Raw genomic sequence first — 26,237 nt, 5'->3', positions numbered from 1 at the left:
TATTTTGCACCGGTTGGAGTTCTTTTCTCAAACTTAACACGATTCGCGTTAAGTTTTTGAAGCCAAGCTTCGCGTCCAATGTCTTTAACATTGCGAATGAACGCACTCCAAGCTTGCATAAGCGAGACTTTATCTCGCTTATTATTGCCACTAAACCATCGATGCTTTAGAAAAGCATCGAGATAGAAATCTTCCTCAGCGCGAAAGTTCTTCGCGCTGGGATCAAGGCCATGTAGCTTTGTCGCAATAAATAAAGGATATTTATTGTGTGGAGTAGTTTCTCCAGACAAGCTATTAATGAGCCTTTCTGGCAAAAGCCACGGCTTCTTTTCAGGGGCGAGATTAGACATTTTACTGTCATCACTCCCCTGAGTGGTACCCGCTGAGGTAGGGGTACCACGAGGACTTTTCTTACGATGGCTTACGCCACCGTCGTCACCTTGCACAGAAACACGTGCAGGTGATCGTATGGGAGACCGTACGAAAGATCGTACGGGCGATGAGGGATCATCCTCATCGTCGGAACCAAATAGACTGTTCACACGTCTATCGGAATGAGCCGTCTCATTCGAAGGCTCATAATCAGCCGCCTGACGGGTATCAGGCGACTGTTCCATCCTCCCCGAGTCGGCCATTTCGTCCGACTCGCACTCATAATCGACCTCTAAAGAGGGGTCGTACTCACGTGGTGAATCACCACGTGCACTCGCAACACCAAGTGTTGTGCGAGTGGAAGACACTACGGTAGACGGAACGTCTACCGCAAGAGATAACAATGCGTCACCCGCGGCTGCACGAACCGCAGCCGAAGGTTCAACACTATCCTCACCCCGCATGAATTGTTCCTTCATGCGATGGAATTTAAAATGATGGATCTGACCAATCAAAATCATTTTAAAAATTAAGTGGTCATTTAGCGACCACTCCACCTAATGACATTCAGAGTGATTGTCGTTTAAGGGAGGGGTGATGTAACGGGGTGTATCGTTACATGAAATTAACAATAAAAGATTGTTAATTAATATTATCCAAAAGGTAGATAATATTTGGAGGAAATTACTTTAAATAGTAATTTCCTGAATTCTTATCCATAAATAGGTATAGACCATTATGTCTATTTATTCCGCAGACTAATCAGCTGTAGAAGTAATCAAAGAGAGTTACGAGATAAGATAGATAAGAATTCATTTACATGTTTAGTATTAGTTTATAGTTAAGACAACATTTACAAAGATAGATTAACAAAGACACTTAACTATATTAATACAGTTTTCATTTTACACTCTTAAGCTAACTTGCCTTAAGAGAAGTCTTCCTCTATACGTACAGTGTACGTCACCTAACGAGAGGCACCACTCACATCTGTAGCAGTGTGAAGTGGACTTGTACTGAAGCAGTACAAGTCGTAGTGCCCCGTTACATGTAACGAGACACCCCGTTACAACGATTGTGCGGGGGCATGGAGGCGCTATACGTAGATTGTTAGTAATATAATAAAGTCAGTAGTAGATAGAAGTTCGTAACGTAAGAGCTTAATATCTTAATATAGTTTTACTTTCTCTCTATTCTAAAGGCTTAGACCTAACCTTTGGTAGCTAAGACTACTTAGCTACCTATAATCTTCCTCTGCACATCGTTTACGTGAAGTAGCCGGGCCACCACACTTCACTGTAATCAATGTAGGTTGACTAGTACTGTTAACAGTACTCCGTAACACTAACTAAGTATGAAATTTACTTTTACTTCCACCGTTGTCTGCGGTATGACGAGCTTCACTCCAATATAAGCTTTAACTGGCGGCAGAGATGACATTAAGAGGTGACGCTTTGCTTAACAGCGCTTTCAATTTAGCGGCAAGTGACAATGAATGACTAATCGTGGCGTGCTAAGACTTGCGACTTGCAATTCATTTACACAATCGAGAGAGAATCATACTCCATGTATGCAGCCTTCACGGAAGCAAATTCGCAGGCAACACAGTGCTAAATATAATTATTGGAAATGAAAGTAAACTAGCATTTGGCAATATTAGAATGGAAGTACTTCACCAAATTCAAAAGACTAATTATTTCGAAGTAAAAGTGAATATTTGAAGCGGTATACCGAGATCAATATATCAATCTTTAAAATTAAATACTTAAGGTGATCCCATTTTTTTACTGCCCATTTCACTAATTCCCCCATAAAAAATGGCGCCTTCGCCAACAAGTGAGCAGCATTCAAATAAGGTTATTGATTCGGCCCCAACGCGGAGTTACTCGAAGCGCGGTGACGGATTTTCTGTACAAGAGACCGAGGGTTTGCTGCAGGAAGTGCGAAATCGCTGGCAGGATGGATGGGATATAATCGCCGAGGTTCACAACGCGCAGTTTCCAGGCCACAAACGAACCGCTGGCTCACTCAAACGCAAATTTGCAAAGCTCTACCGCACCAAAAGTAATACTACTGTAAAGCCAAAGCATGCACGTATTGCTGCAATGGCCAAGAAGGTCCGAGAAGAAATGCGTGGCCAGCGGCGAGGTCTCGCTGCGTCCAGCCGCATGCTGGGAGATGACCTCGCGTCGGAGACGGACGCCGGCGTCGGCGTCCAGGACGTTCACCCCGACCTTAATGAGGTTGAAATCATTACGTATCAGTCAGTCACACAGCCTCACTCCGTTCCTGAGGATACAATTACGGCAACTGAGCACGAACTGCGGCAGACACTGACGCAGAGCGTGCCCATGTCCCAGGAGTCCGTTGATGCATGGCAGGCAGCCATTGATCGTTGGCCTGTCGCCAGTGAGCAGTTACGCCGGATGCGTTCTCGAATTGAGTGTGGCGAGACCATGTCTAGTCAAGATCTAGCGCAGACTGTGCTACTAATGCTACTCGAATCTCAACATCAGCGGGACTTGGAGAGGGATCAAGAACGGGAGGAACGACGATTGGAACGACAGCGCTGGCACGATGAAATGCATGAGCAGCGATGTCGATACGAGCAGGAGCGTATTGAGGATCGGCGCCGAAATGACCAGTTCATGCAAGTGATGACCACGCTTGTCGGACAAATTGCTGCGGGGCAACAGCGAAGCGGCTTAAATTGAGTCGTATATATTTGTACGCGGAAATTATTGTTTATCGAAGCATGTCAGAAAGTGCAAAATTCACTTTTTAGCATAATTAAAGATAGTGATTTGAAGGAATATTTTTAGACAAATGACGAGTCTCAAATCGTGACATATTTTCGTTCCTATATCATTGATGACAAACAGGCTGAGCTTACATTTTTTCTAGTAAGATAAATGTGGTCCCTTTTTGCAGATTTTGGTAAGCATAATGTTCTTTTGGTTATTATTTGAAGTAGATGCTGAGGCTAATAAAATAGCTGCAGGAAGTGTTAAGATCTAAGGCACATTAATAGCGGAATTTGTTTAAATTTGCTCAAATTTCGGACTCTCGCCGTTGGGATTCACCATTCTTACCCACGAGCACCATCATCATCTGCATAAATTGCTCGTGTCTGTGAAGGTATTCGGCACGCTCTTCGGCGCGCTCTTCATTATAGCGACGTCGCTCTTCACGTTCTTCGTCGCGTCGACGGTCGTCCTCCTGTCTCCGCTGCTCAGCCTCGTCCCTCCGACGTAGTCTCTCTTCTTCCTGACGTTGACGCTCCTCTTCTCGGTCCAGATCACGCTGGTACTGAGAGCGTAATACGACCTTTAATACAGATGTCAGCAAATCGTCTGTGGGCAGCGGCGTGGCATCCCGCGGAAACACAGCGGCAGAATCCTGCCACTCAGCCATCTGACGTCTTGGTCGCGGGACTGCAATGGAAGCGGCCGGTGGTAAGGCGACAGCAGCTGTTGATGAAGGCGATGCTACAGATGGAACTTCAGCCGGCGTGGCGACCCAGTTGGTTTCCGACTCAATTGATCGATCCTGTATGCGCTCTTCGCTGCGCGCGGGTTGGAATGATACCTCACTGGACTCAACGGGTGTTTCGTCATCGATCACTGGAGCTAGTGCGGACGCAACTCCCTCATTCATTTCCTTATGGACAATGTGTGCAAAAGTGATGGCCTGATGATTTTTGGCTCCGCGTGGCGGAATATTTGAGCGGTACAAACGTGAAAACTTTTTCTTAAGAGAGTCGGCCGATCGATTGTGTTTGGCGAATTGAGCATTGTGCAGCTGTGCGACAACGTCCCAACCCTCGCGCCAGCGACTGCGCACAATCTGCAGTAGTCCCATGGACTCCGCTTCGGTAAAGCCGTCGCCACGTCGTTGCACGTGTGGTCCGAGTCGCCGTTTCACCTCGGTCTCCATAACGTCCTGGGGGGAAAAGCGTGCGGCCATTATCTTTAAATAAGGGGATTTTTGCGAATGAATGGGTGCGGCAAAAAAATTGCGCCAAAGATGGTGATATCATTTCATTCCATTGGACACGCGCAATGTATATTTTGTGACCAATATCGAAAGTGCAAATGGCTGGCACAGATTTAAATGACTCGGAGTTGCCCTACGCGCAAAATCGCAAAAACTCGACGTATAGATGTGCACTATTTCAAAGAGATGGTTCGCAATAAATATCAGCTACGAGATGGTAGACCTTGGGGGCGTATGACTTGACCCTCTCTACATTCATGCAAGAAATAGTCCAGTGCTTCCCATATTGCTCAGCAAGCGCCCGCAACGAGTCTAAAACGTGCTGCTCCCATATCTTGCGATCCTCCACGGCCACATTTCCGTGCACGTGGAGCCAGCCCCCATTCACTTTAAGAACTTGCACAGCCAGAGGCCAAGCCTTCTCGCTCGTGGGCAAGAGACCAAGATTCACACGGTCAGCGACAGCACCAATCAAGGAAGCCGACTCGCGGTTGTCTCCAAAGTATACTTTACATCTATCTGCAACATGGTTTCGCTCGAGGTTGTTGCGCAGTGCAGCCACCGAGTCCGGGTTCCACTCGCACGCGTGTACAAATGCAGCTCCGCCGTGCACAAGAAAAGGGAGGACGTAGTAACCAATGCCGCAGAAAAGGTCAACGATAGTCTCACCGCAGCACCCGATTTTTGCCATGCGGGCCTTCTCAGTTACGTTGCCTGACGAGAACATAACTCGCGTGAGATCCCATCCGTATATGATTCCATTCTCACGAATCTCAACCCATCCAGGAGCTTTAGTATGACATTTCGAGACAAGAGCCTTCTTGTCTATATACAAGAGCTTCACGTGACTCTGGCGCTTTTCACTGGCATCGATAAATGCCTTGCGTGCAACACGCGTAAACGTGGGAGAAGAAGAATGACAGACAAAAGCCCACATTTTGTCGGCAAATAACGTCCACTCCTCATCGAGGAAAGAGTCACGCGGCACCAACAGTACGTCGCCAATAAATTCGTATTTGTTCGGTATAGCTTTAATCACTTCTGGCGACAGATAGTGTTTGCTAGCAAAACCTTCAATCGCACTGCGAATCACATCGTTGCGGTTTAATCCGCTCATCTTGCCAAACTTGTTCAGATACACATCATTATCAATTACAATCTCAAGCTTCTGCAATTCAACGTCATTTGTCGAAGCGATGACTTCACGAAAATTCGACGCCACAGGAATCAAAAACATCTTTGTGGATTCTGACTTTTCATTCGTCAGTATGCCCTCAGCAACGTGAATTCGACGGGACTTGTCATATGCGTGCGCTTTTTCTAGCAATGATTTAACTTGCTTTACGTGCTCTTTGTCCACACGAACACCGAGTGGCTCGACATTTAAAGAAGTTGATCGATCCAAAGCTGGCGTGTTAGCCAATTGACTTCTTGCAACAATGGTAGCAACCTCGTTGGGCCGCGCTACCGATAGACAGCACTGATACGTTGATGAATAGATTTGCCCAAAGCCAAAACACTGATATCCACCTCCTAATATATAAAGCGAATTGTTCGTAGACAGCCACGTCGTACTGTGGCCTACAAACGCTGCATTTTTATGCTTCACTTCACCAAGCTCCGACCACTGTAGCTTTCCGACGTCCAGCAAATATATTTTCTGAACTGCCTGTACTCGTTTCGCCAATAGTGCAGACGATATACCACCCACAACAATAACCTGGTGACCGCTGATCACAGACGCGCTGGCAGAAAAGAGCGCTGAAGGTTGGCTTCCGTTCTTAATGTTTGCAAGCCTTTTAGTAGTCCAGGTATTGCTGACGGTATCGAATATTACGCACGCGCCGCTATCCCTTTCAATACTGCAATCAACGTCTTCCAACGAATGCATGCCTCCCCAAAAAACAAGCTTAGTTGAGCCAACAACTGCACCAACGTGATCGAACCGATTGGAGATGCCAGGCAAATTCTCTGCAAAATGATTAGCACACTTAGCATAAAGAAACACCACAAGCAAGAGACGAAGAAGTGGAATTTAATGAATACCAATCCGACGCCACTCCGGATGATGTGGGCGAAGATCTAGGGCATGTAAATCGCCGAATACTTGCTCGGCATCGCGTCCCCCGTAAACGTACATAACAGAGCCCACTACAGCCCATTAAGCAAGGAAAATTTACGATTTAATGGCTCGACAATCAATAAAGCAAGCTGCAGTAACAATAGCTAGCCTTACCTACACAACTGCAATGTTTCCAACGTGGACAAGGTCCAACTCCAATCGGATTGATCGCTTCCCACTGCTTCTTCGCAAGGTCCATCGCATAGAGATCATTCAGAGGTTTGACAGGACTGGCTCGACCACCGAATATTATCATCCGCGTTTCCACCACCACAGCAGAATGATACATACGAGCCACGGGGCCATTGACTCCGGTAGTCGCGTAGTATGTCTGCTGAAGAGAACCATCACTGGAGGGAGACAAGAAACTAACATCGGCAAGGCGAGTTGTCGTTCCGGATGCAGTTGATCCCTGACCTCCGAACACGACAATGGCATCATCATACTGTACGCTGGAATGTCCTACTACCTTCAAGCTGTCTTTGTTGACAACTTCAGACCAGGAAGTTAGTTCAATCGTAGGTTGGCTGACATCTTTTGAGTTTACAAGTGGTTGGGAGAATTTAGCACCAAAAGTCTCAAAAAGTCGATCAGTTTTTTGCTTGTTCGCTTCAAACTTTTGGTTAGCGATATCAACTATCCATTGGAGATAACTTTCTTCAACGAGCAATTTTTTTGCACATCGGCCAAGTGGAATTTCCATGCCATTCGCCGTGGTGCGAATCGCACAAGTGATCTTGCGATTGCCCAATACAACGCCGGATTCTCGAAATCCGCTTGCAAGGCCCCATTGTAGCAATGCCTTAGCCGAGTCGAGATTGCGGCATACTACATGCATAATGAACGGCTCATGTTTGAATATCAACTGTTGTAGCTTTAGTCGCCAATCACGAAACTTAATTTTGCTGTATAGTCATCCACGTACCATTCTACTGGTGCTGGAGTCGGCGCCGGCCAAGCGCAACCCAGTTGCCAATTGTTCGAACGTGATAGTGGCATGCTCGGCAATCAGCCACTTTCCGCCTTTAGTGATAAGGTCTGTTCTTGCTTCATTTCCATTCAATGTGGCGGTTTCACCGCAAAAAACTGCTATGCGACCCGAGCACGAACTGCTTGTCACCTACTTTACAACAAAAGCCAGTAAGCACGTATCCATCGCAAAATTTTGACCATTTGCCTAAACCGCACGTAGTCCGGATGCGCATTAATGGTGTTTATCATGCTTGCAATAGGTTTGTCAATGCAGCCTTTAGGACTTTTATCCTCCATTGCATGTAATTTGCGTAGGCTTTCTCGTTTGAGCTGCGCGAACATGGTCCAGTCGTCGAATAACGCATTTGTTACAAGAGCCGTAATAATTGCCTAAAAAAATAAACTATTTATACATATCAAAATCTGCATTCATTGTTGCTGGCCTCACGAAAAAAGAGGAGGTACGAAATGTCAGCGATACTATTTTTAGGGAAATGATATTGCTACCCGCCTTTTTTATTGCTACCCGACCGTTAAAACGTCCATCCCATTGGCTACTGGCTGGCTTGCCCATTGGTTACTGTCTCGCGTCCCGTCCACAACATGTATGTACAGTGCCCTACCCGACGTAATGTAAGGATGCCAGATTTAATTATTAGTCACATACATAACCGCCTTTTTTTAACCCAGCATCACTCCATCAATACTCGTTAATTCTATTCAGAGTTATGATGAAATGATTTCGAAATTGGCGGCAAAAAAATACTTTGATAATTCAGCTAACTGCTAAAAGGCCTATGGAAGGATGTGTAGGCGGGCACGTCGTAATGCGGCCACGCTCTACTTAGACACACACCCTAGCACAGCGAGGAAGCGGTGTAACCAGCTTCTCTTGCGTGCAGTGAGGTAATTGTGGTGAGCACGTTAGCGACCTCACCCAACGCACTAAGTACATTAGTTAAGTGTCGTCACGGGAGCGGTAATCCGACTCCTCGTGGGCACTTACTAAGTAGGAAGTAGTTTCAGACTGATTTATATTTAATCGCGTTAAATATATATACCTATTTTTACCAATCAAAATGTCATCTCTATAGATAACACTTAATATGTACTGCGAGCGTATCTTTCTAGATACCTCGCGTAACGGATGACGCTAGGCGCCATCCCTCCTAATGTGAATGCATCTATGTGCATCACATTACATTTTTCTTTAACAAAGAAGCAGTATGTTTGTCATTTCGGCATTAAAAAAATTGCGTGAGCCGAGGAAATAACGAAGTCTCTTTACATCGACTGGCACGGGCCAGTCGATGGTCGCCTTGATTTTTTTCCGTATCCGGGCGTACACCGTGTTTACCCACGATGCACCCAAGAAGTAGGATTTCGCTTGCAGAAAATATACACGTTTTGAGATTTGCATGCAAGTTTTGGTTACGCATTAGTGTAAGAACCTTTTAGGCATGGGTACGATTTACTTCAACGTCCGACTTTTCGTTCATAAAAACTCGGCTATGAACGAAGACGTCATCACAATAGCTCGGTGCGATATCCCACCCCGATCTCAACAGATTAGTTACACAACTGTTGAATGTTGCAGAAGCATTACTAAGCCCCTGTGGCATTACGAGCCACTCCCATAACATTCCGCTTCGGGTAGATTTTACTGTGAACGGGATAACCTGTCCACGCATGACGATCTGATAGAATTCATCCATAGGATCCATTGACAAAAAAATGGTTCTTTTTGACATTGTATACAATAGATAGATAAAAATTAAATAAAGTGATTGATCCGAACCTCAAGGTCGCTTATTCAAATTCAGCTGGGAGAACAATCATTGGGGGAAATTACGCAGATAGCCTCAATGATTTAATTAAATTGTTGCTCGATTCATCTGTTGCCACGCCTCTCCTATAGCTCAGTTGGTAGAGCGTGCGGCTGTTAACCTCAAGGACGCTACTGCAAACCAGCTGCGAGAGCATCTATTGAGGGTTATTACGCAGATAGCCTTGACCTGTGCTGGGCTGCATCGTAGGTACACATGGCGCACGAGCAGACCTAGAGTAGGTTAAATCGGTAAACGAATGGCCGATCCCACGACATGGGAAGGATTTGTGCCAATTCCTAGGGCTCGCTAATTACTTGCATAAATATAGCGAGGACTAAGCTGAGCAAACTAAACTATTATCTGTCCTCCTTAAAAAGGACGCAGAATTGGTTTTGTTAAAAGAACAAGATGATCGTCTGCGATGCAAGTAATTTTGCAATCGGCAGCGCGCTCATGCAGAAGGATGACGACGGCGGCTACCGCGTTGTCTCTTATCAGTCCCGGCTTTAAAAGCCGTGGAACTGGCTTTTTTGCATGGCGAAGAGCTACTTTCAATAAAGTTTGCTCTTGTCAAGTTTCGTGTGCGCCTATTGGGCACCGAACCATTTGTGATTTAGACGGATCACAAATCACTGCGGACCGCAATAAACTCACCGCACCTCTCGCCTAGAATGGCAAGTTGGCTTACATTCTCCTCTGAATTTACTTTCAATGTTAAATACAAGCCGGGTAATCGAATGTCTTGGCTGACAAAGATCCGACTTTGAGGTAATACACCAGAAAAGTGTGTCTAGTGCTAAAGCACCATTTCAGCCGTCACCGTTGGTAGCATAAAGGCATACCACGTGACGAGCTCATTAGTCTCTAAAATAGAGCTACAGTCAGGACGACCATTGTCGCCTGCTGTAAGATCACTTCGGTGGACGAAAGGTTCCCCTTCCGTCGTACCTGAAAGCTAAGCTAAATCGCTTTAGCTACAACGATGGTCTGTTATGGCATCAGCTATCACCTTGTGATCCCTTGAGAATCTATGTGCCTCATGACACAGATCTCAAGCTGATGATCCTTCGCGAGCTCCATGATACGCCGTCGAGTGGGCAATTGGGCCGTGAAAAGACATTCTTACGAGTGTCGAGAAATTTTGGTGGTCGCACCTATATAAATGGGTGGCCAGCTATATTCGCTCCTGCGAACAGCGTCAGCGCATAAATCTGGCACCGTCCAGCAGTGTGCAACTGAAGCCGCTACTGATTCCAACAAATTGCGGATGTCAGAAAGTCTGGACTTTATGTTTGGCATGCCGCCCGACCACAAGGGTTGGACTGGGGATGATCTGCGGTCGACATGTGGAGTTTGCTACCTAGCAGCTCGAACACATCTTGTTAAAAACCCGACGTAAAACTTGAATCCCAGTCCTATGGTATGAACTCGGACATCCCGTGCAGTTGGTAAAAATGAATCAGAAACAAGAGAGCTGCCTCCTTGCCTGTGATCGATGTTTGACATTGAGCTAAATGCAACATTTTGCTCAGTCTGTCTACAAAGACGACGAGCCCCGACTGAATGGCAAACAGAACGTGCCAATCGGGTTGTGGCGAATGTCTTACGCTTGATAGCAACTCCCAAAGAATAGAGCAACCAACTACCCTTCGTGGAGTTCGCTATAAATAACAGTGTCGACGCCAGTACGGGTGAGGCATCGTTTAATATTAACGGACTGCGCCATCCTCGGACGCCAGTCTCGGTTGTGCGGCCCCTCACTGTGCTCGGTGCGAAAGAGGGACAAAGTGTCATCAATATGACGATGACACATGAGGGTATCATCTTAAAGACGGAAACTTACTTGCCCAGTGACCGTGCCAGTTTTGCAGTGGTCAATAAAATTACGCCTTACGACCGACCTCTCGGCGGTATCATATGCGAGTTTGATTCTAAAAGCGTGAGCGAGGCTCAACGCTTTGTGAATGAGCGATTAGCCATCACATGTAAAGGCCGTGGCGCGATGGAAAGCGCACAGGATAAAAAAAATATGCGGACCGAAATGGTCGAAAAATAAAGAACAGTTTAGAGTAAGGGAAAGTACTATTAGGTACTGCTACCCTACCTTAAAATGCAATTTCTGTACTACTTGGAGGTACTTTGAAGTTTAATGCCGGGTTTCATTGCCGAATGACTTCTCCCACCACGAAAAAGATTCGGAGAGCGAGAGATACCACGCGCGTAATGCATGTTTTTCAGCATCAACTTCTCCAGGATGCCAAGCCGAAGTTTAAGGCGTTCATGACCCTGACGATCCTTCGCGCGGACATCCTGAAAATCCGAGGAAAGTCGCAAGACTTGACCCTCGAGATCCCCAATGCGTCGTTTAGCAGCGCTTAACGCCTGCGACTAAATGGACGAAGGTAAGGCAGCCGTGATTAGGTGGGCGAGATCGCCACTCCTATCGGACACCGCCTGCACTGATGGATGCGGGTGGGAATCAACGCTTCCTTGTTGGAAGGTTGTTTGCCCACCACTCCGTGAGGCAGAAGTATTAAATCCTCGTCCAGTGGAGGAGATACCCGAAATGTTTCGACTCTTGGGAACCGATCGATACCCTACTTATTGATGCGCCCGGTTTGGTGACTGCCTATGAAAAGAAGCACCAGCAAGGGCCTCTCCGCTAGTCTCAAATGGACTAGCAGGAGTAGCGTGGTGAGAAGAAACAGGGGTACTGCACCGCCCATGATTTCTTTCATACGCAAGCAGGCGAAATCAATTCGCTGCGACCGCTGTTTCACCGCATCGTAATGCGGTAAAAAGCGGCGCGTGAATTCCGTGTCGTTTTGATCAGGCGTTATATTGAACGCAACACAACACGACCGGGATCGGAAAATACGTTCAAGCGATTTTCCCTGAGCCCTCCATGATTGAAAGACGCCATAATAATTATGTGCGTCTACAAGAGCGCGCTCTAGGAGCGACGCTCTTGGCCCGTTTAAACGAGGCGATTTAGATGGAGGGCCCTTAAAGAACGAATTTACATTTTAAATTCGTCAAAGAGGAGCGAGAAACTGCGAGCAGCTTTACGCGCCGCTAGTTCACTCAATCACTCTAGCGACCTGTGTTACCATACACGGCGCCAAAGATGCCACTTAAAAGGGGCAATGTTGGTGGGTCGTCTGCGAAGACGCCCATCCAACCCCGCACTAAGCACACGCGCCGCGTTAACTCGCCGGCCGCGTCCAATGCCTTAATCGAAACGCCGACAGCTACTGCTGCTGTCGCGTTAACGGGGCTAAAGGATCCATCCCACTTCAATAGTGAGGATACTGATCCGTCGCTCATTGTCGACTACAATGAGTCGACACCGTTGCCGTCACCTCATAGTAGTGATGCGGACAACGAGCTCATGAGATAGGATGATGGCGCATGTCGCGAGCCATTAGAGAAGTTTGCCCATCCAAACTTCTCTCATGGCTCGCGACATGGAGACAGTAACATTTACGAATTCTGTCTCGTCGTCTGCGCTGGATAGCGCAGCGACAGGTAATGAGAGCGCTGCCCATAAAGGTGCAGCCGCTTCTCCGTTGGGTATAATCACAACGCTTTATGCTCAGACCATAATTCATAATGGTTCTGACATAGAGGATTCGGAGCCAAAAAAAAAAGCTCCGCCGACGACACGTGAACGTGCTCAGTCGGTGTCACAAGCCAGTCGTTTAGAACGTGGCTCTGTGACGGGTGGCATTCCAAAGATGCCGGGATGGTGTAACGGGCTAAAGTTGCCCTAATGTTACACAGTCCCCGTTAAGTACACTTGGTGGACTTAAGGAAATGGTCAATTACTTAAATAAAGTAATTAGACCCAGCACTCGGGTGTGGTTCACATTTGTGACCAACCCTTGTGTATGTGATGCACATAGATGCATTCGCATTAGGAGGGATGGCGCCTAGCGTCATCCTTTACGCGAGGTATCTAGAAAGATACGCTCGCAGTACATATTAAGTGTTATCTATAGAGATGACATTTTGATTGGTAAAAATAGGAATTTATATTTAAATAGATTAAATATACATCAGTCTGGTAACTTCTTCCTAGTTGACAAATGCGCAAGTGAAGCCGGATTACCGCTCTCGTGACGTCCCTTGTACTAAGGTGCTTAGTTCGTTGGGGAGGTCGCTTACGCGCCCACCAACTACCTCACTGCACGTGAGAGAAGACGGTCAAACCGCTTCCTTGCTGTGCTAGGGTGTGCGCTTAAGTAGATCGTGGCCACAATAGACGTGCCCGCCTACAACAGTTCTGTTCATTGTTGATTTAAGTCCTTAAACCAACCCCGCCAATCGCTGCTTGACGCGCGAATGGGTGATTTGTAATACATAGTAAGATAAACATATAATAAGTCAGTTAAGAAGATTGCAATACGTAGGATATTAATTATATTAATACAGTTTTACTTTTGAAGCGGGGTGTCCCGTCACGTAAATATTATTTCCTACAATAATTATTAGATGTAATCTCCTACAAGAGAAAATAAATAGAAAGGTATCACTATTATCTTAATTTGAACTCAATAGCTCCAGTATTACCAAATTTGGTAATACTGACGGAATAAAACATTATTGCTAATAAACGGTTGATTTATATTGGAATTAACCCTGCTAATCGTCAGAAGATACGATTGTGCGGTGCGAAAGTAGGTGCCATACATAGTTTGTATTAGCATATTAAAAATAGTACTAGATAGAAGATCGTTATGTGGATCTTAATACATTAATACAGTTTTACTTTCTCACTATTCTAAAGCCTAAGAATTCTTCGTTAGTAGCTAAGGCTTCTTAGCTACTTAGAACTCTCCTCTGAACGTCGTGTACGTGAAGAAGTCGAGGCACCCCACCTTCACTGTAGTCGGTCTAGGTTAGCTAGAGCTGTTATCAGGACTAGCAAAGTGTGACTTGAATGGGGCACACATCGGTTCGTGAACCGATTTTGTGGTACATTTACTTTGTGGGTAAAACACCCTTTTGTTCTACTTGAAATAGTTAAATTAATAAAATCCCTCCCATTTATAATAGGTAACATATGTGACAGCCGCCAGATATAAATGTGGCGGCCGAAATCCATTTTAGTGTAGCTAGGATAAGGTTTTAAATTGATAAGTTACCCTTTTTGATCTTACAGCGTCTAGTGCCTTCCTAAGGTTTGCGCATTGATCTACGAGAGAAAGAACCTTTTTATGGTATATATTCTCGGCACTAGTTGCCACTTGGTTCTACGACCCCTGAGTTCCTTGAACTAGGATTCGTTAAGCTCTTAGAGCTTGTTCAAGCCACTGAGCTATTCTACCTTTTAGTTTCATAGAACTATGTGACTCTCTGAGTCTATAAGTCTTCCTCTGACTTATAAGCAAATCGGCTCCGCTATACCTGGTAGCACTTGTAGTCAATCTACGCCTGAGTATCTTATACTAAGCCTCTGCTGAAATGGACCCTTGTCCCGAGCTTTCAGAGGTGAAACGCGCAGCGTCTAAGAGCTTTAAAACCTTGTTTGGGCTAGAACACATTAAATTCATCATGTCCCAGATACCAGAGGTTCTGGATGCATGGCTTGAAGCCTTGATGCAATACGAATTTTCTCTTTTCGGACAGGTCCAGAACAACTTAGCGGCATCTATGCCGACTCGATAAACTTATGTACCTGATCCAGAGCCTAAGGCTGGCCTCCTTGTTGTCAATGTTAAGACGTTTGAGGGTAACGAGGAAGAAAACCTCATATTCTGGATCAAGCAAACGGAGATGTCCATAGACTCTGCCATGTTCTAAACAGAACGATAAAGGTGGTCATGACCATCTCTAAGCTCGGTGGTAGAGCCATGGAGTGGACGCTCACGTGCAGCACGTCTATAAACGACGCTTCTCCCGCGTGGGATATGCTGAAACAGCACATGACTAGCATGTTTGCACCAACTGACCAGGCTTTTTGTACGCGATCACGACTTATAATTACTCGTCAGGGTAAAACAAACCTAAGGGACTATGTCCAGGAGTTGAGAACTCTAATTGCCGCTATGCATTAAGACGCGGTGCAAGACGCAAGTTTAGTAAACGTCTTTATGCGGGATCGCAATGAGGGCGTTGCTCGGACGAAATTGTTCCGATCTCATCCCGTTTGCTTTTGAAGAGGCAGTTGCCAAGCGCTACGCGCTATAATTCGTCTTTAAGTCCGCTCGTGCAAGCACGCCCGTTCACCGTAGAAGCTCTTTGAGCACATCGGGGTCTTCTAATAGACTGGAACGCATGGAACGAAGCCTCGCTGAGGAGGAATAAGAAAAATTCCAAGCTCTGGAACAGAATAAAAACATCCGCAGATGTTATATGTGCGGAAGCACGAAACACTTACGCCGTCTAATCCCTTATGCAACGGGCGCAAAGATAAAAAGAACAACAATATCGACCTACATCAAAAATCTGGTACGGTGCGGAAAACGTCGATACCCAGTAGGGGCGAAGCGCCTTAATAGGAAAGGCCTAGGCTCTGCTGAACCTCTGGGAGTTGAGAGTAATCAGGTCCTAGCCCCAATTAATAATGTTCGTAATGGCACGTGAGTACAAGCCTGGCTTGTTAGTCGCTCAGGCGACTGTAAAGGGCTTCGATAAGCCATAGTCAATTTTAATTGACTCAGGGCGTTTTTTAATAATGTCCGACGTCTTTCCCTTGAAGGGAAGCAGCGATATGCTGAGCGCATGAAAGTGATGCAATCACTGTTTGCTTAGCTATCGGGGCTCGTGTCACTGTTCCTAAGTTCTGTTGAACTTAGGTAATAAGTTTCTGGACTCTATCTGTGTGCTAGACATTGGAATGTCTGAGTTAATGAAGACCACTGTTGAAAACTCTAATCTTGAGCCTGGCTCAGGAAATGGGGTGGAAAGGCACGTACTCTGTGTGACACTCGCTGCATTAACGAGTCACTGAATGCTATCAGCATTCTAGGCCTAGGGCCGAGTCATCAAGTGTGTAATATCCCTGGGACACGTGGAGTGGCACGTCTAAGTCCACCGAGTGTGGTCAGCCGAGGTGGCATGTCAGTCGTGACGCTATTGGAAAGTTGCCAGGGTATTTCGGATCAAACCCTTCTAATGCACGTGATGTGACACAAAAACGATCACTGGACAAGGAATTTGAGTTGCATAACTTCTCGTTGAATATCGGATTGGACACCAGCTCTGTGCAGAGCCAATAAAGAATGGGAAACTTGGGAACGTGGATGTCACGGCCTCTTGGAGGCGTATTGTCTCGACTCCGAGACAGCAGAGACGCGAAGCGTCTATAACGCTACAAGGTGATACGAGCGAGCATTTGCATACGCTTGTAAGTGTGGTGACCTGTAACATAGAGAGAGAAGTTAGCCTTAAGGCAACCCCGTTGTTACATGCTTTTTTTAGAGCTAGACGAAATGTCTGTTGATGAGTTCGGCCGAGCCTTATAGGCTGGTGATTTATCTGAGGTTGTGGTTATTCGACCAAATATTGAGTTATACGCATCATCGCTTCTGGATGAAGCCGTCCTGGAGGACACAAAAGCTGCATTTATTCGGAATCGGTTTAACCTCGGATAGAGGTGTCCGTCATAAATTGACTGGTTCCCGGAACTAAATACTGTGTTACATGACAGTGGCCTTAACCAAACGAACAGTGTGACGTCGTTGACGATTTCTTCCGTGCTAAGCACGAGTCTGGAATGGTGTGCGAGGTTAAATTTCCCCATTCGACACCGACATATTTGTTACAAAACGCCAAATGGTCAATTGCGCATTGTACATGCTTATAATAACTAATGCTGTCACTACACAAGCCCAATCCTCCATTCCTAGGAAGGATGTTCTCAGAGCAACATAATGGGATGTACAATGTACAGTGCACTTAACGTAGTCGATAACTATTACCAACTGCTTATGCGAGCCAGCGCTATCCCGCTTACAGCGGTTAGCACCCCAAGCGGTATGCTATGGGAGTGTTTGGTTATGCCACAAGGGTAACATGTAATCGTCTAGTGACGCAACTATTCTGCCCTCATCGAGGTTATGCACAGATATATTTTGATGACACTTTTGTCCATTGTCGTGCGGAGCAGGGTCGGTCGGATGTGTGAAACCATATCGACCATTTGCGAGTAGAGCTCGAGTGCATGCGCACATATAAATTGTATTTTAGTGCCTCAAAATGCATTTTTGGCGCAGAAGAAATTCCCTTTTTAGGGTGCTCTATTCGAAAGCAAGGCCTTCGAGCGGATCCCGCTAAGGTAAAAGTCATAGTTGATTGGCCGGTTCCTAAAAATCAAAAGGATTTACGTAAGTGGTTCCTCGCCAAATATTTACACAAATGTAGCGAGAATTACGCTGATATGGCTAGGCCATTATCCAATCTCGTTTAAAAGGACATAGATTGGTGCTGGACTAGCACCAAGAATGATGTTTTTAAAGCAGCTAAGGATAGTCTTATCCATGGTCCGATTCTGGCTCTGCCGAATTTAAATTGGCCTTTTAGCGTCGTCTGTGACGCATCGGATTTTGCCATTGGCAGTGCTCTGTTAAAAAAGACGATGATGGGCGAGAACGTGTAGTTGCGTTCGAGTCTAGACGGGTTAATGCTGCGGAAAAAGAACTAGCCAGTTTATGACAAAGAGTTACTTGCACTGAAGTATGCACTTGTCAATTCCAGAGTCCATCTGCAAGGCTCGAAGCCGTTTGTAATATATACAAATCACGCGTCTTTACGGACTGCGACTAAGTCGCCCCATTTCTCACAGAGAATTGCTCGATGGCTGTCCTTTTTCGCCGAAAATAATTTCGAGGCGTAATATAAGCCTGGAAGCAGAATGCTTTGGCTGATGCATTATCACGTAGGCCGGATTGTGAGCTCTCTCATTTAACGATCTATTACTGATCTAATCCGTTCGGCTTACGCCAAGGATGAACAGTGTGTAGCTCTACTACGAGCTATTTAGTCGGACATTAAATTGGCACGTTTTCGTGCGACCTTACATCGTTCTTCTATCGATAAAGGCCTGTTGCTTTATTGAATGGATGCTGCGAATATTCCGCGTATCTGAAAAAATTGGAAAAAATGGGAGTTGAATATCAACAAATACATTTATCCAATTACAATCGAATCCTCTACGAGGCACATGATACTGGTCTTAATGTTCATCTCGGTAGAGAAAAGGCCTACGGCTCCATGAGCCACATTCATTGGTGGTCCAAGCCTTACAAATGGGTAAGCACATACGTTCGCACATGCGAAACTTGCCAACGGGTTAAACCTACGGCTCATGCTGCTTTACCACTGGTAAGTATCTGCCCGTACCCACATGGTTTTGAGAGACCATTAGTTTGGATTTTTTGTCAGGCGTACCGAAAGATTCGGCCGGTAACACGGGCATCGTGGTCTTTGTTGACCGGTTGAGCAAAATAGTTCGTTTAGTGGCTATGCTGGTTATCAAGGATGGTGAAGGTACAGCGAGGCTGTTCATTAATCGCGTGCTTCGCCAACACAGTTTTACTGTGACAATTGTCTCTGATCGAGACCCTCGTTTCACGGATAAATTCTGGAAATCATTTTTCCGAGTGCTTGGCACCAGACTGGGCATGTCCACAGCGGACCCTCCGCAGACCGATGGTCAAACTGAACGTGGCATTCTCGTCATTGAAGACGTTCTACGCAGTGTGTTTGCTGAAACACCAAAGAGCTCAGAAACCAAGTTTGTAGGAAGATTTAGCATTTAACAAAGCTCGGTCTCCGACTGCAAGAGAATCCCGACAAATTCTGCCTTTGACACTCGCTAGTTCTTTTTACTTGCATTGGCTATTAGCCATTGTGTCAAGCACATGTCTTAAGACACTAAATCGCGTTGCGAGGAATTCGCTTACTTGTTTCCGAATAAGAGCGGGGGCGCAATTTAGTCTTAAAGACCGGGAGTACAATGCTCCCGGTAGTGGATTTCGCGTTAACGCTTCCCATGCCTCTACAGGCGATACTCCGCTCTACGTATATTTTTTCATACACCCAAGCGTTTCGTTAACGATACCACTACGTGGTTCAGGGCTTAGTGTGGGAGGATTAGCCGATGCGCTAGCTAATATCAGCCATACTATATTCGACCATATACGTTCATGGCCAAGGAAGGCCTAGCTTTCACGCTAAACCTTCGTCGCAAGCTGCGCGGGACAATCTTGTATGTGAAGTGGTTTGGGTACCAGATGCGGGCGTGGCGGACTTTAACGCTCATCCTATCGATCTATTCAACGCTCGACGTCAGCTCATGGTTTCGCAACACGCTTACCACGAGCTGCAACGGCGTTGTAAAAATATCGGGGCTTGTGGTGTCATGGGATCACCCTCTGATTATTTGATTGACTGTATGGACGATTTCAATTGCGTTTTATTGTCGTCCGGTCAGTCGCCGCTATGTGTTAATTCCTTTTATACACCCTTCGCGACCGAGTGGATCTTTCAGCCGGGCAGAAGCAGTGACATAGCCGGTGTCAGCCCTTTTGAATGAGTGGGACTATCGCAGCTAGACAAGACTGTAACAGAACTGACGTTTTAGAAAGCAAATGAGAGACAAAATCCGCTCTCGGGGATGTTGAACGTTGCATCCATGAACATTCAATCTCTTGCTACACTGCAACAAGTGGCCTTTCGATTTTCTAGCTCACTTAGGCTGGAAAACGCCTTCTCGATTGCGTTCAGCGAATGTGAAGAAATGCCAAGATGATTGGGCTAAAAAGGGCGGGCATTAAATCACTTTTCGTTGCTTTGCTTTTTATAGATATATTAATGATTGCTCACGTAACTGAACTTCCGGCTGACGCTAGTTCTTATTATAACATTATATTACCAAAGTTTTACCAATGTCTGGTTAAGTGACTTAGCTGGAAATGTCATAACCAGGGTCGCCCACAACTTTCGCGACAAGGTCTTTAGTAATTTGACATCGCTGTACGTTAGCGTGATCAACGTCTGGTATGGCAATTAAGCCTGACGTTGTAACAGGGCACTGCCGACTTACTTCAGTGCAACACCACTTCGCACTGCTTCAGTGCGAGTGGTGCCTCACGTCACTTCACGTACACTAGTACATGCATAGGAAGACTTCTTTAAAAAACTTGCTTTAAAGAGGTTTAAAAAAAACTATATTTAATATGATTAAGTTCTTCTAGTCTATCTATGTAATTCTAACTTATTTATAAACTAATACAAAGCATGTAATAAAGTCTTATCTGCCTCTCTCTTTGCGCGCGTCCAGTGCTGACTGAACCGCGGAGCAATAAGACATAATGATCTATATCTTCCAATGCATAAACTTTTCAAATGTTACTATGTAAAGTAATATCCTCCAAATATTATCTACCTTTTAGAAAATATATTTATTAACAACCATTTAGTGTTAATTTAATGTAACTATACCCCCGTTACGTCACCCCCCTTAAACCACAATCACTCTGACTGTCATTGAATAGAGTGGTCACTATAAGACCAATAAATTGAAAACGATGTCGATTGGTCAAAACCATCATTTTCAATTTTATCGCATGGTTAACGGGTCCATGCGGTCAGTGAAATAGTGCGGAACCTTCGATTGCGGTACATAAAGCCGCGGGCGACGCATTATTGTCCGATTAACAAGCGCGAGGGGCGCGTGTTTTCCGATGGACCTTCTGATCCATCGGATGGGTCTCGTCATACTGACGGACAAGGCCCTCAACGTCAACAACCAGCTGAAAACGAGGCTCCCAGCTGTCATGCGAAGGTGGATAACCGCGCAAGCGAACAAGATAACTCGTTCGCTGCCCCTTCACATCACGGTGGTTTCCACAAGGAAACGTTGGCCACCGTCGGAATCCACCAATGGTTGTGGTGGAGGAGGAAAAATTAGATCCGAACCGTGTGTCCGTTCTAAAGTCGAAGATCGTCAAACTCGACCGCTACCTCCATGTATTGGGGAGGGTCTTGATAACAAGCGCGGTAAGCGTCACTTGTTCGAACAGACGGTGCAGACTCTCCGTATCGAATGGTTGGAAGACCGTTCAATAAGTGCGTACTCAATGTTTGGGATCGAACGGAAGTATCACGCTCTTTGTGACGAGCTGACGTCAGCCCGTCGCGATTTCGAGGAACTTCGGGAGCGGCATGAGAATCTCCAGACAACATGAGAGTCTGGTTCGTGATCTCAAGAATCTTTTGGGGATTCTTGAAAGAGGTGGTCAGATCCATCCGCGGTAGAAAACGCGTACTGATGGTATGGGCGGAGCCGACCAACGTAAAATGTAGGTTGAGTTCGCACGTGGGATTTCTATTGTGTACGCATTGCCTCTGCGATGCAGGACAGCAGTACAAGGAAAGGCCCAATGAACTTGGGTACTAGCTTACTGCTACCCACATTAGTGACTACACGCTTCGAAAATTAGCCAAACCTTTTCAAATGCTTTTACTCTAGCTATTTACCATTGGACGATCGTACTTTATCTGAAGAAAACTCAAAGGGTTGTATGGAAAACTCGGTCAGATATTTTCGCATGACCGTTACATGCACTAAAAGTACACGTTTATTCGATTGTGCGGTCGAATGTGCCGTCAATTCTGTTCAGATTTTATAGCAAATATCAGCCTGAGGTAAGTTTACCGTAGAGAGTAGTACTAGGTCATTAATTTTAAATGAAAAAAAAAGTTTGCTCCTTCATGTTTGTCTGCGTTCCGTTTGTGACGGTCCACTGCGTTAGCAATGGAATTTTGAACGAAACGGACTACTGATTTTCGAACCAGCAGAAAGTTCCTCTGCTGACTCATTTGCTTTGTCTTTTTCAGTGGCTTTGTGCGCACTGCCATGAGGTTTTTCTCTTCTTCGATGTCGATTGCTTCGACATTGACATCATTAGCGTCGTTAGTAATTTCGACGCGTGATGAGCATGATCTGGAAATGGTTTTGCTCGTGCGAGTCCACCCTCCCTTAACTAGAGGATTCCTTTAATTTGGTGGGTATGCGTTGTAGACGCATGCACCGATTGACGAATTCGACCATCGGTAAAAACATGCTTCAATTCGGATACGATTGGACGTAACCTCGAAGTATGTCTTCGAGAACGCGATTTACGCGTTCCGTCTGACGATGTGTCCCTGGATGATCAGAAGTTGACATCGTCAGCCGTGTTCCGAGAGATCGGAACACGAATTGCCAAAACTCCGCCCTGAACCGTGGGTCCCTATCGGAGACCAATTCACGGGGTAAACCGTGGAGTCTGAATACCGTGTTGATAAACACAAGGGCATAACCCGGAGCCGTGATTGACGCTGGTACTGCAGCAAAATGTACCATCTAGCTAAATTTGTCTACAAAGAAACGAGGATTTCATCGTTTTTGTGATCGTCTTCAGGATATTCGAAGCTGAAGTCCATAGATACGGACTGCCAACATTCTGCCAGAAGTGGTAGAGGTTGGAGAGGTGCACAAAAAGAAGCGCTAGGCTCCACCTATTGGCACGCCTCGCGAGCACGAATGTACTTGCGCACGAACTGATACTGGCGGGGCCAGTAAAACTCGCGACTTACTGTGAGATAAGTGTTCTCGCGCTCTTGATGCTCACTTGCTGGTGCACCGTGACACTTATACATGGTGCGCAAGCGCAAATCATTGTGAGATAAGCCGACGACAAGTGAAGTGTATCCGGCAACGGCTGTATAGTACAGTAAGCTGTTGCGTGTTGTGAATCGATCGAATGACGATCGATGTAAAGCCGGTAAATCTAAAATTATTTGTAGGATGGTTTTATTAGATGATTTATTAAACACAGAAGGTCTTTATCTTCCGTGTAGGCTTTTTTATGTCATCAAACAAAGTTGACGACGGAACACTTGAAATGAGTGTTTCAACAGCGGGATTATTTCCACTGTTGGAGCGCGCAGCCGGCTCGAAATCGGGTCGGCGTGATAACGCATCAGTGACGACATCAAGTTGTCCTGGTTTATACTCCATGGAGAAATTATACTCCGCAAAAAAGGATAGCCACCTCGCCATTCTTTGCGAGAGGTGTGGGCTATTTACGGCCGTGCGTAATGACGCATGATTCGTATATACGATGAACGGTCTATATCCGAGGAGATAGACCCTAAATTTAGGCAGTGCATTTCATGGCAAGGAGTTCCTTGTCATGCACTGGGTAATTGCGTTCAGCTGGTTGCAGCTGACGCGATTGGTAACAGACGACGCGCTCTGCGCCATCTGTATCGTATTGCATTAACGCAGAGCCGATTGCGAAATCGCTGGCGTCACAGACCACATGGAATGGTCTGTCTTGATCTGCAATCGCCAAGATGGGCTATTGCATCAGGCTTTGCTTGATTCTTTTAAAGGAATGCTGACAATCCGCGTTCCATAGCTAATTCTTGTTTTTTTCATGAGACGAGAGAGATAAACTGTCATCTCGGCATAATTGCGGGAGTACTTGTGCAAGTACGCCGCTAATCCCAGGAACTTCTAAGTCCGCTGACATCGGAACTGGCCAGTCGGTAATTGTCACGTGGCACTACGACTTGTACTGCTTCAGTACAAGTCCACGTCGCACTGCTTCAGTTGCGAGTGGTGCCTTACGTTATATCACGTACACTAGTACGTGCAGAAGAAGACTTCTCTTTTTAAGGTAACTAGCTTAAAGAGGGTAAAATGAAAACTGTATTAATATAATTAAGTATCTCTTCTTTCTATCTGTTAACTTCTAACTTAATTATAAACTAATACTAAACATGCAATTGAATACTTATCTTATCTTATCTGTCTCTCTCTTTTGTTTACATCTACAGTTGATTAGTCTGCGGGATAAATATATATAACGGCCTATACCTATTTATGAATAAGATTTCTGAACATTACTATTTAAAGTAATATCCTCCAAATATTATCTACTTTTTGGATAATGTATTAATTAACAATCTTTAAGTGTTAATTTCATGTAACGATACACCCCGTTACAGTAATTGCCTTGATCTTTCGGGATCAGGGAGCACGCCGTGTTTACCAACGATGCACCCAAGAAGTGGTATTCGCTTGTAGCGAATATTCACTTCTTGAGATTTGCGTACAACTTATGCTTTCGCATAAGTGTTAGAATTTGACGAACACGAATTTTACGAACTTTCACATCCGTCTTTCCGTCCGTGGCCCCGCTATGGAAAAATACATATTCAAAATAACGCGGCGCAGATTCTCGAACCGGTCTCAACAGATTTGTAAAGCATCTGTGATGTTGAAGGGGCGTTTCTAAGCCCCTGTGGCATTACTAGCCATTCCCAGAGCAGCCCACTGGGTGTAACGGGCTAAAGTTGCCCCTATGTTACACAGTCCCCGTTAAGTACACTTGGTGTACTAGTAATTAGACCCAACACTCGGGTGTGGTGCACATTTGTGACCAACCCTTGTGGATGTGATGCACATGGGTGCATTCACATTAGGAGGGATGACGCCCAGCGTCATCAGTTACGCGAGGAATCTATAAAGATACGCTCGCAATACATATTAAATGATATCTATAAAGGTATCATTTTAATTGGTAAAAAAATAGGTATTTGTATTTAACTCTATTAAATATAAATCAGTCTGAAAACTTCTTCCTACTTGGTAAGTGCGCACGAGGAGACGGATTACCGCTCCCGTGACGACACTCAACCAGAGTTCTTAGTGTGTTGGGTGAGGTCGCAAACCTGCCCACCACAACTACCTCACTGTACGCAAGAGAAGCAGGTTTCACCGCTTCCCCGCTGTGCTAGGGTGTGTGCCTAAGTAGAGCGTGGCCGCATTACGACGTGCCCGCCTACACTTGGTAGCACTTGAAATCCTTCCCACGACCCGCATCTCTGCGTGTGTACGTGAGGATGAGCCTCAATATTGATTGGGCTCATTTTCCCCACCTCTCCGAACATCATCGGGAGGTGGCAGGGCTAATGGCGCAGGGACTTGGTGAACAAGCCCTGGCCAGGCTCCTGGGTAGTCCTCCTGAGCAACATGTTGCTCAGTTGGAGCAGTTTGAGGCATTCGTGCTCGGACAGCGGAGGGCCGCGTCCGAGGCACAGAGCCATGCTGCGGCGGAGTCCGTCACTCAGACTCAGGATGAGCTGAGGCATGAGCAGGCTCGGAGCGAGGCTCTCAACAGGACTGTTGAGATGCTCTCTGCCCGGCCGCATCAGCCGAGGCCCATTCGGATGGACCCGCCCAAGTTCGATGGAACTGCGGCGCACACGATTGTCCACTGGCTTTTAGCCGTGGAGCAATGTGGTGTCGCCCAGCTCATCGAGGACGACAGCCGGATGGTGTCGTACGCTATGTCGCATCTGCGCGGTAAGGCCTCAGAGTGGGCTTACTCGGCGCTTATGGCGGACAGAAAAGCGTTCCCCTCATGGGCGATCTTTAAGGATAAGATTCGCGCCATGTACCAGCCGCCGAACAACGAAGTGTTGCTTCAGGCGCGCTTCTTTGGGGCGCGACAGGCGAAGCGATCTCTGCAAGAGTATGTGCAAGAGATGCGCTCGCTGTCCGCATCCATAACCGTAGGTCCGATTCCGGAGCACATTAAGGTGCCCACGTTTATGAACGGACTACGGCATGGCCCATCGCGACAGGCCCTTTTCAGAAAGGTGCCGTCGACGATGGAAGAGGCAATCCAAATTGCCTTAGTTGAGGAGCAATCCTACAACAGTGCCTCGGCGACAGCTTGGTATAAGCCGTCGGCCGAGAGGACAGATGCCACTCCTATGGAGTTGGGCAATGCAGACGTGGTCTGTTTTAAATGCGGCAAGCGCGGCCATATGATGGCTCGCTGCTATGCCAGGGTCCCTGCTGGGGCAAAAATGCCCAGCAAGAGGACTCCCTTCCCAAAGGGCGATGGCAAGAACCAGCGTGCGAGACGCATGAGTTCTGC

General features: G+C 46.1%; 2 protein-coding genes across 2 annotated transcripts; one reads left to right on the top strand and one right to left on the bottom strand.

The window, feature by feature from the left end:
* Positions 1-2,189: 2,189 nt before the first annotated feature.
* Positions 2,190-3,086, top strand: CCR75_006412 (uncharacterized protein; the record flags this gene model as incomplete). The annotated part of the gene is made up of 1 exon (XM_067964482.1): positions 2,190-3,086. The coding sequence occupies one exon, from the start codon at positions 2,190-2,192 to the stop codon at positions 3,084-3,086; it is 897 nt and encodes a 298-aa protein (XP_067820094.1).
* Positions 3,087-3,299: 213 nt separating this feature from the next.
* Positions 3,300-7,759, bottom strand: CCR75_006411 (uncharacterized protein; the record flags this gene model as incomplete). Its single annotated transcript, XM_067964481.1, has 5 exons — positions 3,300-6,339; positions 6,415-6,519; positions 6,605-7,364; positions 7,416-7,610; positions 7,679-7,759. 5 exons carry the CDS (start codon positions 7,757-7,759, stop codon positions 4,547-4,549), a joined length of 2,934 nt encoding a protein of 977 aa, XP_067820097.1. The 3' UTR covers positions 3,300-4,546.
* Between the last annotated feature and the right edge of the window lie 18,478 nt (positions 7,760-26,237).

The sequence above is a fragment of the Bremia lactucae genome, assembly GCF_004359215.1.
Source record: "Bremia lactucae strain SF5 chromosome Unknown BlacSF5_NotPlaced_49_SHOA01000009.1_1371882bp, whole genome shotgun sequence".
Lineage (NCBI taxonomy): Eukaryota > Oomycota > Peronosporomycetes > Peronosporales > Peronosporaceae > Bremia > Bremia lactucae.
This window is presented reverse-complemented; position numbering and strand designations above follow the sequence as displayed.